This window comes from Danio aesculapii, chromosome 8 (genome assembly GCF_903798145.1).
Source record: "Danio aesculapii chromosome 8, fDanAes4.1, whole genome shotgun sequence".
Taxonomy (NCBI): Eukaryota; Metazoa; Chordata; class Actinopteri; order Cypriniformes; family Danionidae; genus Danio; species Danio aesculapii.
Genome location: NC_079442.1, coordinates 37,557,345 through 37,573,365, shown reverse-complemented (window position 1 = coordinate 37,573,365; position 16,021 = coordinate 37,557,345). Strand labels below are relative to the sequence as shown.

At 37.2% G+C, this 16,021-nt stretch overlaps 1 protein-coding gene across 1 annotated transcript in view; it reads right to left on the bottom strand.

The window, feature by feature from the left end:
• agbl4 (AGBL carboxypeptidase 4) overlaps nt 1-16,021 on the bottom strand; it is a 746,666-nt gene that overhangs the window by 498,651 nt on the left and 231,994 nt on the right. The window contains exon 4 of the mRNA XM_056463891.1: nt 1,112-1,206. Coding sequence (XP_056319866.1) covers nt 1,112-1,206 — 95 coding nt within the window. The remainder of the gene's footprint in view (nt 1-1,111; nt 1,207-16,021) is intronic.

The window sequence follows — 16,021 nt, the reverse complement described above, 5'->3', positions numbered from 1 at the left end:
TTGTAATAACATAAAATAAAAATCGCCAAATAAAAATCAATCTTTCACTTTATTAGGTTTAAACTTTGCAGTGACTGGTTCATTTTAATTACCAACTTGCATTGCAGATCTTGTGATGTGACTATTGCAGGTTTTGCACATTGTGATATCGATGCTGAAATAATATATTGCACAGCCCTACTTTATATTACAAATAACTAATAATTTAGAAGCAAATATTTGTATCAAAAATAGCCAGTAATAAGAATTGAATCTAGACGGTGACTGACATTGTAAAGTACACAACAACACAGTATAAGTTATACAGTATGTGCTATATAATGATGTATAGTGATGGGCTTCGGTCTTGCAGTGCATTTATGTCATGGACAAAGATATCAAATAAGCCATATGTGAAGAACAGCAGAACCCTCCCAGAGCAGGAAGGATTTGATCTTATCTCCACACTGATGCAATCCATGTATCCATTTAACAGACATCCAGAAATACACACATCCAGAAGACTGAATTTGTCTTTCACGCATCTCCTCCACCACGAAGGCAGAAGCGTTTCTAATAAAACAACCCCTACTGCTGACAGCGCAAAGAGACAAGCCGATTAAAGGACACATTTAGAAAAAAATGGCGCCAATGTGATGTGATGTAAACAGTGGCGTATACGGAGTTGCTTCCTTCTCTTGCATTTTTCATAATTCTTCTATCAACAGTCCTGTCAGTGTCTCTCTTTTATTTTTTCTACAAAGACCAAACATCCCCGGCAACACAAGCTCTCATCTGGAACATCAAACACACTATTGTCAACTTGGAGAAGGAAGAGAAAGTGAGAAAGCGTTGAATGCTTAAGGAACACCGGCAGTGTGAAAACTCCAAAAGGTGGTAACGAAAAATCCTGTTGTTTGTGTGTGAGAGAGATGAGACCGTCAGATATGATGACAGTGTACACAATATTCGCTCTGTCTGCAGGGCTTGTGTGGAAACCAAGCTTAGGCCTAAGCTACACAAATGGGGGAACTACACATGGAAGATAAGTTGTGGATTTGTTATTCAGAACTGAAGCGTGGAAAGCGCAGTGTGTAGGTGGAGATGTGATATTTGCAGAGGGTATGAATACCATTTAGGCCGGCTGGTCGACTTCACCACGGGGGACATCCCATCTCTGTACAGGCTCTTGGTCTTGCTGAAGTTCACAATGTTGAAAATCACCCTCTGAAACGAGGAGAAACAGAGATTTTTAGTGAGGTGGAACAAAGGTTATTTAATTATTTAAGAAGAAAAACTTGTAAAAGTGGAAGTTTGCAAACAAACTGAGAAACAACACTGTAAATGTTAAACAACAGACACCTAAGCAGAGCAATGGATGATAGATAGATATACAGTAGATGGATAGAATGATAGATGGCATGACTGAATGATAGATTGAATGAAAGCATGATAGCACGACAGAACGATAGATAGCACAATAAATAGCACGACAGATGAACAGACGGACGGACAGACAGACAAACAGATAGATAGATAGATAGATAGATAGATAGATAGATAGATAGATAGATAGATAGATAGATAGATAGATAGATAGATAGATAGATAGATAGATAGATAGATAGATAGATAGATAGATAGATAGATAGATAGATAGATAGATAGATAGATAGAGAGACAGACAAAATGACAGAGAGATTGAAAGAATGAGAGACAGAACGGTAAAACAATAGATAGAATGATAGACAGAGTGATAGAGCAATAGACAGAACGATAGAACGTTAGACAGAGCGATAGACAGAATAGACAGAAAGATAGATAGATAGACAGACAGACAGACAGACAGACAGACAGACAGACAGATAGAAGATAGATAGATAGATAGATAGATAGATAGATAGATAGATAGATAGATAGATAGATAGATAGATAGATAGATAGATAGATAGATAGATAGATAGATAGATAGATAGATAGATAGATAGATAGATAGATAGATAGATAGATAGATAGGCAGGCAGGCAGACAGAAAGACAGACAGACAGACAGACAGACAGTTAGATAGATAGATAGATAGACAGACAGACAGACAGACAGACAGACAGACAGACAGACAAAATGACAGAGAGATAGATAGAATGAGAGACAGAACGATAAAACAATAGATAGAATGATAGACAGAGTGATAGAGCGATAGACAGAATAGACAGACAGACAGACAGACAGACAGACAGACAGACAGACAGACAGACAGACAGACAGATAGATAGATAGATAGATAGATAGATAGATAGATAGATAGATAGATAGATAGATAGATAGATAGATAGATAGATAGATAGATAGATAGATAGATAGATAGATAGATAGAACAAGAGACAGAACGATAAAACAATAGATAGAGTGATAGACAGAATCATACAACAATAGAGCGATAGACAGATAGATGGATGGATGGATGGATGGATGGATGGATGGATAGATTGAACTTTATCATTGATGGTATTGTATTTACTGTAATTCATGTTACATTGATACATACAGTGTACATGTCATTTAGATGGATCACTTAGTGCTATGTAATCAATTATATTCACTATTCACTATATACAAACGAAATCATTTTACGAGCCATTAAAACTAACAGTTCTCCTTTCAGCACAGATCTCATATGCTCAATCGGGCTGCTCTTCACAGAACCTCACAGCGAGTTTCAAATTTAGCAGCGTAAATGGGAAGTGCTGTACGAGACACCACACGTGTTAAAAGAATCTTGCAGAATCTCGCTGACTACGTAATGTGAAGACTGTGTGAACTTCGAACACACTAAAGACAATACAGACAAAAGTGTAAAAGGATGTGAGCATCTCTTAACTTCCTCCAACATATGGAGCTGCACAAATCAGAAAACCATGTCTGCAACTGTAGATTAAAAAAGAAACAGGACTGCAGGAAATGAAGGTCAGGCTATGTAGAGGTGAAGCGACACAGGGTTTTGTGGTCAAGTCTCATGTCACACTGTACCAGGACCTCAGAAAGACCTGGGCTGCATTCCAATTTGTATACTTGCAATGCAGGCCAGCAAGTATGAGTTGTGTGAGTAAACTTCACTCCCCTGACCTCAAGAGGCAAAGCAGTAACTGACTCTAGAAGCTGCGGTGTTTAGTGTCTGTGTTGGTTTACTCCTCTTCTACGCTGCAAACACTGGTTTGAATCCTACATGGAGCAGATAAATTGGTGCCGTGACCCGAATGTGACCTGAAGGTTTAGCAGGGTGGACATAACAGAGGCTATCTGTGCAGGTAAACCTAGCCCCTATCACCAGTTAGAATCCAACCTGGACTGATGCGAGTGGAAATGGAGGGGTAACACTGGTGCCAATAATCTTGTAAGTGCACTCGCCTCCTAGGCTGGACACGTAGGTTTAAATCCAGCTTAGAGAGAAAGTGCAACTAGAAGGGTTCACAATAGTGCCGTGACCCGGATAGTAGTGAGGTTGTGGTGGGGTCAGTATAATGGAGCACAGGTAATAAGGGCGATACAGGTAAACCAACCTTCAAAAGGTCAACAAGTGACCAATAGAGGTGATAGCGCCCTTGCACGTGCACTGAACTTAAATGGTGGAAACAACACTTTAAATGCCAGTTGGAGAGCAAGTATATTATGGAGGGGATACATACTAACCACACTGTATATAGATACAAATGTTGTTAAATAATATGTTTTTAAAAAGAGAATGGGTGGTGCGGTGGCACAGTCGGTAGCGCTGTTGCCTCACAGCAAGAAGGTCGCTGGGCATTTCTGTGTGGAGTCTGCATGTTCTTCTCGTGTTCGCGTTGGTTTCCTCCGGGTGCTCCGGTTTCCCCCACAAGTGGATGCGCTACAGGTGAATTGGGTAAGCTAAATTGATAAGTTGGCGGTTCATTCCGCTGTGACGAAAAAGAGGATACCAGAAGGTCATATTGATATATGACAGAAGGGGCTTGTGACAATTCGCTTTAACTTCTTTAGCCATAGAATCAAGCTGAGAACAACAGAAGCTACAGTAGGTATTTTTCAGTACAAACTAGTAATTAAGAGTCTTTTTGGTAGTGGCTGATAACATGCTTTATGCTTTATGCTATCGTTATTGGCCCAGTTGGCCTGAATCTGCTTCCAAATATAAAGATGTATATGCTAGCTTTCCCATTCACTTGTTATTCAGTAATAGGCCTGATATTGGTAAATCCGTAGTTTTGAACAAAATACATTGCACCACCAACAATTACAATTAAAGCAGAGCTATGGCAAATTCAGGGATGCAACGATTATAGATTTTGGGTGTACGATTATTGTCTGAGGAATAATCACAGTTTCATGGGTATCACAATTATTATGCATTCATTCATTTCAAAACACTACTAGTTTAATAAATCACTTGAAAAAAAAATATTTTAAAGTGTTATTTATTGGGGCTCAGCAATCATTTAATACAGCACAAAATAATCATATTTAAAAAAAAATAAAAAGTCCATTTGTCTTTGGACTTAAATATAAATGAAATAAGTTTTTGGCATTTACACAAAAGTCAAAAAATTACAGTAAAAATAAATGACAGAACAATGAATAAATAAATAAATAAATAAATAAATAAATAAATATTGTATTTGTCTAATGTCTAATACATGTAAACTACAAATTAGCTAAGCATCAATTATTAATTAATTGCTCAGTAATCAATTAATACAGCACAAAATAAAAATTAAAAACAAACAATAGAACATTTCTTTTTGCATTTAAAAATACACGATAAAATTTTTTGGCATTTAAACAAAAGTAATAATTTTACTGTAAAAATAAATGACAGAACAATGAATAAATAAATAATGAATAAATAAATAAATAAAGAATAAATAAATAAATAAATAAATAAATAAATAAATAAATAAATAAATAAATAAATAAATAAATAAATAAATAAATAATAAATAAATAAATAAATAAATAAATAAATAAATAAATAAATAAATAAATAAATAAATATTACATACTATATTAGCTACACTACATATTAGCTAAGTATTTCTCTTTTAAAGAGAACAAATGTAGTCAAAGGCTGCTGAACCACAGTCTGAAAGGCACTTTTGATCAACTATCAATGTGGTGTTGAGAAGCCTTTACGATGCGGTTAATAGTTAAATCGGTTAATCGTTGCACTCCTAGACAAATTGTAAATTAAGCCATTTTTTTTTTATTATGTTTCCCCTTACATATTATACATACATTAGACCTACATTTACAGTGTAATAAAAGCATATGAATTGGGATCCAGCCTGGATCAAGGCTTAATACCTAAAGCTAAAGGTGCTCCATTGTCAAATCCTTCCTCAAACCAACCTGTCATGATGCTAGACCTGCGGTCACTTCACAATGACTGGGGCAATTTGAGGGCAGGAGGATTTTACTTCAAACTCTTTTTGCTAACATATCATGAGAGAATGGAGTTTATTAAAATATGAAGTGAATAAATAGTACAGACAAAGCAGCTAATGATATGTCCAAACTGTAAATGACTCCTTATAAACCATATCAAATTCCCAATTAAGCCCAGGTGATGGAAGTCAACAGTGTGCAAACGAAATCCAATTACAACCATTCTCTCCTTTTCTCAGTGCCCGCTTTCTCCACCAATCCCCCCCCATCTATCCGTCCCGCTGTTCCCCTCCCATCAGCGGCTGCAGTCACAGAAGATGGGGGATTGTGGTCGACCTGAATCAGCCAGGGCTAAAATGACATTTAACTGATGTTCAGACGCGAGGTAGCTGCTGGAACGGGTAGATAAGACCATTGCTGCTGGCATTTCAATTACACTTTTACTGCCCTACACATCTGTTGCCAGCCTACTTTCAGTCTTTTTTTTTCCCACAGGCAAATACATCCTCATTCCACTACCTTTACATCAGGCCACTCTTTCTTCTTCTTTTTTTCACCACAAAATTCAGATTGTCTGCTTTAGTAGGTGGTTTCTGGGTGCAGACTGAATGTATTGCTGGTGTTTGTCTGACTTGAGGGTAGGACATAGTGGGGTCAGTTTTCTCTCCAGCCGTGGGCTCCTAACCAATGGGTCCCGGCCCAAAAATGGTTTGCTGATCAAATAGCAGAAGAGAAGTAAATAATGTAAAAATAAAGAAAACCAATGCTAAATTCAGCAAACAAAATCAATAGGTGTTCATTTTTTTTTTTAAGTGGATTTGAAAACAGGAGGGTTGAGGTGTGGCGAATACTATGATATTTTGCAATCAATATTGAAACACCAATTCAACCAAACAATTTTATGAAATAAATGACATGTAATGCACGTGTAATGCTTTTCTGTTATGCAGGGTTCACACAAGCAGCAACCTCCCGCGCTCTATATTAAAGCTAATACGGAAGTAACTGAAACTGCAATTCATTGACTCGCCTTTCGGGGGCTGGCTCCAAAAACTCCAGATGTTCACTGACTGGAATGCTAAATTGGTCACTTTTACAGCTTATAAAAACATGTTTACAGCCTGGAACAAAAGATGGTTTTGGTGCATATAGCTAATATTACCCTTTATGACTACTGTGAGGGGGGTGAATTTTTTTAGAACTCATCCATTTGTTTATATTAAGTTATATTAAGTCTGCATAATTAAGGGCGTGGCCACTTGAGTGACAGCTTGGTCTCGCTGGTCGTCGTTACGTCACCTCAGCTGATTCCAACTGATAAGCCGCTGAATGCAGCATATGCATTGTGTTTTTGTTTTGTGTTATGTGGCTTTACACAATCAATTGCCTTTTGGAATTATTTCCTAAAATTATCAGATAATATGGTATGCTGTGTGCACTTACTTGTGCTCACAAACCATTTACGTGGCCTCCATACTACAATGTACTATTAAAAGTAACATTTTAAAAGTATCAATGTGGCACCAATACACTATAAATGTGGTCTTTAATGGTTGTTCAAACACATTTAGTGACTGCTATTTCCGCTATGTAAGTAATCCAATCCAATGTGCTTTTGACAACCTCTGGTAGTGGTCAAAATTAAAAGTCATCATCAATAAGCAATTGCATTTGGCAATGTCAATATGCTTGTTTGGCTCCTCGCCATTTCCTTTTGTTCTAAGCTATGTTTCGATTTTCTAGCTTTAACTGAAATTCTAGACACCTAGAAAAGGCTTATTGCTCACCATATACATTAGAATTCAAATTAGTAAGTCTTCCAAAGTCATTTCACTACAGTCAGTACCTTGAGCTTGGCACCGATTTCCATGGAATATAAAAGAAGAGAGAAGAGCAAAATGAGAGACATGAAAGGACACCTATGATGCCAAGAACAATATTTTGGTGACTATTACATAAACATATGTAAGAGAATGACGAAAATAGTAGAGAGCTGTGTAACACTGTGTCACGATTTCACTCAATCTAGACTAAAAACTATTTTGAGGGCGTTTTCCCATTAGGCTCCTGCAAATAGGGCAAAAACAAAGCTGACTGCCACGGTGAAGATGAAAGTTGACTCCTTTCGTTGACTAGCTGACTTTGTCAGAATTGATTTGGATCATTCATACCTCTTCACTACTTACTGTGCATAGTGGCATACATAGGTTCTCTCTCTATCATTATTACCTACAGCTTCTTCATCACAGTCAACAGGGGAGCTAAATTGGACGCACTTCTCATTTCAGACTCATTAAGAGCTTTATATAAGAAAGACAGAAATAAACTGTACGCATATATGTGTAAGTCATCGCTGGGCCCCCTTGTGCTAGTTAAGCCAATGTATCTACACTGAGGAGTAATTTGGAGTTGGTTCCCAAAGCTGCACAGCTCCGTGCAGAGCTGGTCATGGAGGAACTGTAAAAACGTTAACTTTAATTACTGATAGAGATACAGGAACATGTTATCATCCAGCCTGCCTGAGATGCCATCAGGCATGTCAAGTTTTTTCAGTGCTCTTTACGCAGACACATATTCACAGTCACCTGGAGTCTCGTGTCACCAAGCCTGACTTAAAGTGTGGTCCACTTCGAAGCGTACTGTAAGGGTCCCGCTCACTAAGACGGAAGGATCAATACACAGCTTTAAGTAAATGTTTTCTTATTTATATTTCAATATATAGCAATATGTTTGTTTGATTGATTGATTGATTGGTTAATTGATTGATTGACTGATTCATTCATTCGCTTTTCCGAGGGTGGGTCATAGGGGCAGCAGTCTCAGGAGATAATCCCAGACTTCCCTCTCCACAGACACATCCTCCAGAGCTCCTCATCCTATCTATAACAGTGCGCCCTGCCACGCTGCGAAGGAAACTGATTTTGGCCGCTTATGTCCTTTTGATTATGTCCCAAAGTTCATGATCATAGGTGAGAGTAGGAACGTAGATTGATCGGTAAATCCAGAGGTCCTCCAGAAATCCTTAGATATAAATGCCAGCCCAAAACAAAGTAATCCATGCTAGAAACATGTTAGCAAAATGCTAATTCATGCTAACAATATGTTAGTTGTGTCAAAAAGCTGGAAAATGCTACCTTCGAAGGACATCCAAATCCTCCTAATCAATCTTCTCTTCATGTCTATTGAAAAACCTTCATATGACTGATTTTTAAAGGAAGCATAGATGTATCCTTCACTTCCTTTTGAAATCCCACAATCCTGTGTATTCCATTTCTGACAGCAAACAAAAATAAACATGGCATCTAAAAAGCTCAGATTGGAAATCATTTTATGTGTAAAAGTCCATCTCTGACCAACCATTTCCATGTTAGATGTCATTTCAAGCAAGAAGTTATATTCCCTTAGTTATGACTAGGGCCACATGAAATCTGAGCCTGCTCACAAAGCCTAGAAAACTCAGCACATATCCGCAGATTTGTTTAGCCCATTATTCAGACTATTTACTTAAAACTAATGTAAATGTGTGTAAATATATATTTCTTCAATTAGCATGTTAATTTCTATAAAATAATTAAATAATATGCTAATGTTTAGAAGATTTTTGTACAATACTGTTTGTAAAGTAATATTTTCTGTTTTTCACGAGACATATTATATGAGAAATTTAAAGTAGCTTTGAATTTTCATTGGATTTTGATTGTAAACCATGTGTTGTTAGTTCTTGTACTCAAAAGCATTCTGCAATTTTTTTTCTGCACTCTTTTAATTTTGTTGTTCATGCTAATCATTCAAGTAGCATGCTATTTAATGCTTGTAACATATGAGCAACATGCTAATCAACTCAATAAACATCTTAACCTCACAATTCATGTTGTCAACATGCTAATTAGGTTATGAAACACTTCAGAAACTTTCTAGAAGTAGACTACCTCACAGAAACATGTTAGCATATTAGCATGCGTTAAAGCAAACAGTAAGTAAAACCTCCATGTGTTTTGCCAAGTTAGGTTATTAATGTGCTAACCATGATAATAGTATTACTAATTATGTGCTAACCATGACAAAAACATGCAGTCAACGTGCTAACTCAAGCTAACATGTCCTAGCCATGATAGAAATGTGCAAGAAACATTAACATAAATAACGGTGACATGATGGCTCAGTGGTTAGCCTCACAGCAAGAAAGTCACTGGTTCGAGTCCTGATTGGGTCAGTTGGCATTTCTGTGTGGAGTTTCCATGTTCTCCCCGAGTTGGCGTGGGTTTCCTCCGGGGTCCAGTTCCCCCCACAAGTCCAAAGACATGCGCTATACGTGAATTTAATAAACTAAATTGTCCGGTGTGTATGTGTGTGATTGAGTGTGTATGGATGTTTCCCACTACTGGGTTGCAGCTGGAAGGGCATCGGCTGCGTAAAACATATGCTGGATAAGTTGGCGGTTCATTCCGCTGTGGTGACCCCTGATAAACACATGGACTAAGATGAAGAAAACTAAATGAATAAATATATAGATGACATTTTAATGGCTAACTAACATTTTTGAGCAAATAAATGTAACATTGATGATCATATAAGACATAAATAAATAAACAATATGAATTAAAAACAAAACATAGCGACCACAAACTTTTGAACAGTATGTTAGTGTATATTTAAAGTTAAATACAAAATGTAACCAATTAAAAAAAGATACATAAAGACTAAAGAAGACAATTAATTGCAATTAATAAACAAACAAATACTATACCTTAGTTCTACTACTGTATAGCACAATAACAACTATCTCATATGCAGTTTATTATCAGCTGCTGTTGTTATATAGTTAGTGGCTGCATAGCTCTAGTAAAGATCTCATTAAAACTGATTCTGGGATTAAAGTGGAATCCTCTTATTTCTATGAGTCACACACACACACACCTGCTCCAGAGCTGAAGTTCTACAGCATCTCAACAACAAGCAGCACAGGTGAACTAATGATTCGCTCTCTGTTAAGAGACAGGGAAAAAGAAAGCGAATGAAAAGTGAATGAGCTCAAAACAAGCAATGACATAGCCGGTGCTCCCGAACAGAAATAGCTGGATGTCAAACAGTGTTTGGGGGCAAACGGTGTCTTTTGATACTGATCGATCTGCAGAGTCCTGCTCTGGGGAAAAACACTCCTGAAATATTTAAGAGACTTGTCTAAATGGAGGGAGACATAAATAATGTACTTTGCCCTCTGTTAGTCATGTTCTTGCTAAGAAAGCTCAATGTAGATATATTAGCTTAATGACACTAAATAATGCAGCATGGAGTGGGGGAATAAAACTATAGTGTCACTCTAAAAGGGGTTAAATACAGAGTACATTGAGCTATACATTTAAAAATAAACTGCACATTTCATCAGGTATCCAGTGTCTTCAGGAAAATATGTATTAAAATAGTAAAATAAAAGAGTTTCTTTGGGAATAAAATGTACTTTTCCACAGGACTGGGCGATTAATCAAAAAGTAATCGAAATCGACATTCAAAACTTACAGTACAATCGATCAAACTTGTCAGTGAATTCATTCATTAATTCATTCATTCATTCATTTTCTTTTCGGCTTATTACCTTTATTAATAAGGGGTCCCCACAGCAGAACGAACCACCAACTTATCCAGGAACCCAGGCTCATTCTGAAAACGTAGTCCCACGGACGTTTCTGGAGACCACGAATTATGTAGCCGGAGGTACAAATGGCTGCATTTCATTTTTTAAGCAAACGCTACAGGGCGTTATGACGCCGTTCCTTTTGACGCTTACCGGCTGACCGCTTACCTTTGTGTGGAGGGCTCTCCCGCCGCAACCAGGTTGTCCAGTTAGCTCGTCCTGTACGTCGGCGGACTTGAGACGCAGAGAGGAGCTAACGACGACCGGGTCGAGTCCGGAGATAAGCGGTTCCAGAAATCAAGTAAGACAAACACAGAATCCAAGAAATAAAGTGAACAAGTTCATAACAGGGTAAGAATGTGGTAAAATCTGAACACGTGAAAATCTGAAATCGGACAGACGGTCGTACAACAGCGGCCTTTGGTGGATTTACGCGAGAACAGCGTGGGCACGGGCGCGAACGGCACTCTCGAGAGACATTTGAGAAGTCAAAAAATGCGCACACAGCGGCCTCTTGCGGATTCGCGAAAAACAAAAACTGCAAAAATACGTACCTCCCGAGACGTATTTCGCGGCCTCCAGAAACGTCCGCGGGACTACGTTTTCAGAATGAGCCTGGGTTGCATCCAGCATATGTTTTATGCAGCGGATGCCCTTCACTGGGAAACACCCATACACTCTCATTCACACTCATACACTACGGACAATTTAGCTTACCCAATTTACCTGTACCACATGTCTTTGGATTGTGGGGGAAAGCGGAGCACCCGGGGGAAATCCACGCAAACACGGGGAGAACATGCAGACTTCACACAGAAATGCCAACTGACCCAGCCGAGGCTCGAACCAGCAACATTCTTGCTGTAAGGCAACATCGCTTCCCACTGCGCCACCGTATTGCCTCATCAGTGACTATGAGGGCAAAATTAATTAATTAATTAATTAAATAATCGTTCATTAATCGTAATCGAGTAAAAATGTTCAATTAATTGAGATTTAGATTTTAGGCCAAATCGACCAGCCCTGTTTTTCCTCTGTCTATATATAGGAAAATATTTAATAAAATAGTAATAGAAATTGTTCCATTAAGAATAAAATGTACTTTTCCTCACTCTCTCTTTATAGGAAAATGTTTAATAAAATAGTAAAAAAAAATTTTCATTTTGAATAAAATGTATTTTTCCTCTCTCTCTCTGTAAGTATATATATATATATATATATATATATATATATATATATATATATATATATATATATATATATATATATATATATATATATGAAAATATTTTATAAAATAGTAAAATAAAACAGTACCATTAAAGGGTCAAGAAACCCTCCTCATTCGGTTCAAGTCTACCTAAGAATTTTTTCAAAAAAATGCTACCTGATCCTGATTCCGCTGCAAGCAGAGGGAAGAGTGGGTGTGGCTGGTGGAACAGGGGAAAAAGAGGGGAGTGAACACCTGTCAGTTGGCTCACAAAATGAGACATAAACCATGAGGATACCCATGATTTTATAGTTTGCAAAGTTAAAATGCAAAGAAATAAACAAAGTAATTCAATGTCCTGCTACTTATGTTATTCATAATTTCATATACACATAACCACAGTTTGTTATATCATCATAAAGATAATCATGTTTATATAAAGACTATACATGAGGAGGACTTCTCCCTTCCTCAATCCCCAGGTCTGAATGCAGACACAGTGGATAGCAGGTCTCTTGCCCTATCTATTTCAACCATTAGTCATGCCGGTAATCTGGAGATTTTAAACATAGGCGAACACGGCAGCACGAATATAGGCGATGTGTCTGAATTGTAATGAACTCAACTGATAAAAGACAAAGTCCATCATTCTACAATTCTCATACAGCTCTCCTGACAAAAATGCTTGAGGCACACAAACAGCTTAGCTGTATCGACCTTGACAGCATCACGGGGAAAACATGTAACAAACCCTGTGGATCATGGAAACAAACACACACATAATTCATGAACAGCTAAATATGGTGTGTCGTGCATGGACGCGGTCTCACCCAGTTATTGGGTCTCACAGCTTGGCAGGTCTGCCTTGCCTTCGGAAAGCATGTTCTCTCATGAATAATTAAGAAGCAGGGTCTTCTCATAGGATACGAAAACTCCACTATGAATAATAATGAGAAACCGATACGTCATCACTGCACTGGCAGATCAGCGCTACGAAACCAATTTTGATCCAGCCCCAAAAATTATTTTAAACCCGGAAGATGAAATTAGCTGACCAAAGCTTAAAATTATACAGTTTTCACAATTAAAGCAGGCAGCTTCTAACGTTGTCTTAACTGACCCTCAACAGACACACAAATCTGTTAAAATAAAAACAATTTACTCAAGGGTTTCTTGAACCTTTAAGAATAAAATGTAGTAGTACATTATATACTAGTATTATAATAATAGTATTATTTATAATAGTAAATATATATATATATGTATATATATATATATATATATATATATATATATATATATATATATATATATATATATATATATATATATATATATATATATATATATATATATATATATATATATATATATATATATATACTATTAAAAATAATACTATTCATTTGAAAATACAAACAACATTAAGAGTTTGACATTCTTATAACAACCCTCTTGACATTCTGTTAAATCTCTTCTGAGAAATTACATAAATGACAAAGCAAAGTAAATGTAGACAGAACTCATATTTCATGTGAACTATACTTCTGTAAAGTCCAAACAATCCACCAAAAAATACCACGCATGGTCAAAACAATATCAAGAGCAATATTATCAGCTCTTAAATAGTTGCAACAAGCCACAAAATCCTTAGAAACTAAATGACAAGACTTACTGTATGTCAGTCCTCAAAGCTCTGCTATGAAAAATCCAAATCTGATTTAGCGCAAACACATTCTTGAGCAAAGCAGAGAGAAGAAATTTCACATACTGACAAACCATGAGCATGCCGGCTTGCAAGTTAATGTCAGCTTTTAATTTCCTTCTTAAAAAGGAATGTATTCAATAACTGTGATATCAGATAACAGAAAACTCGGGCAGGCATTTCTGAAGCAGCAGGCATGTAGACCTTTTGTTTGGTTCAGGCATTCAGAGGCTTTTGTGCGGGATTATTTAATTCCACTGGAAAAAACCAGGAAGTGGCTGCTTTTGCTGTATTCAGTGAAAAGGCAATCGCAATCTACCGTCCCATTGTGTGGCAGCAACACGTGATTCTAACATGTTTAATTAGGTCTCTCCATCGCCTTTGACTGACGGTCCAGCAAAACACAGACGACACAATGCAAAAGGTCACAGTCACTCACACAATGGTGCTCGGAGAGCTTTAAAAGCATTCCATTAACCTACTGATGGCTCCGTGTTCAGCTATGAGGGAAAGACCTTTGTATACGTGTTTGTAATACTTAACCTATGCCGGTATAGCTTACATGAGCGAGTGACGCTATTGTGCATACTAAGTTCTTGTGTGCCGACTTATATTTACCATAATTAACAAATTAAGTTAATGCATTTTCACAATTTGATTTCGCTTAAATGTCTTTTATAGCCTTATTAGATTACTTCATTTTGACATATCTTGATTTAGGACCTCACTCTCCATTCTGAGCCCACAGGTTACTTTAAGGCCCAAGCCCAATTCTACCCCTTAGCCCTACCCCTCGTTTTGCGCGTTCCTGTGAAGGGGTAGTGGTGTCCCAATTCTCTTTAGCTTGAAGGTGTAGGGCTAAGGGGAAGGGGTTCAAATCAAGATTTTTCAGGACCACACTCGAAACCAAGGGGTAAGAAAATTTACCAGAATACACCAGCCACAGCTGCACCTTGAAGTAAGGAGATCCAAAAAATTGTTTTTTTTTTTCATTATTAGGAATTTTTACAACAAACGAACACATGTTTTAATTTATTCATAACCGAGTTCGTGTTTTCCGTCATGCTTTGAAAAAAAAAAAAGCTAAAATAAAAACCGCTTAATTTTGTGATCTATAATCCATAATCATAACTCCTGTACAGCAGTCCCACAATATTCTGACACTCGATGACACTCGAACTCCCTGTCAGAAAAGTCTAGTGGCTGTGAATGAGCTTTTTACAATGTCTGCTTTAATGTTAATGTTGTTTTTGATGTGTTTTCATAGATGAATATGGCCACTGTGTAAATGCACAGTATAGTTACGATCTTATTGCCACATTAGATCATTATAATAACATAATATATCCTTTCAAACCAAAAAATAACACAATTGGATTAACTACAGCAGTCGCCATCGTCTGATCTCATACGAAGCAAGAGATAGCAATGACATATGACGACGTGTGCAGGTGCTGTAGTGGTGTCCCAATTCTTAGGGGTACATTTTTAAGCCCTTTCCCTTCACACTCAGTTTTAAGGGCCAAAGGGAAGGGGTAGGGGTATAAAAATAGAATTGGGATTGGGCCTAAGTCACCATGAAATCAAAATGTACTCTTCGTTTTATAGTAGTGCTTGTTATACACAGTGTATCTGTGCACTTCCTTATTTTGTAAAAAAAAGAATATGCCCTCGCAATCTTTAATCAAACACAGTAACTATCACTGCCCCTTCGAAACAACTTTTCTTCACTTCTGGTCACATGGAATGGCTTTAGGGCGTGGCTATCATGATGTGTCTCCTTTCTTCTATGCCTTCATCCATTCATCAATCTTCCTTCATTTTGTTACCAACACCCATCTTCCAACAATCCAATCGGTTCCCAAAAAATGAAATCATGCACCAACGTACACTTTTTTGTTTTGCAATTTCAGGACCATTTCAAGTGGATGGAAAAAAAGTACTTAATTTCTGTTTCATGGCAACTTTAACAGGTTATTCACCACCAAAGTTGTTTTGGTGTATTGGGACATTGGAAAACGCTGTACATATTGACTTAGGTTTGAAAACGAGCCTCTGAATTTCCTTGGCCATTCCAATT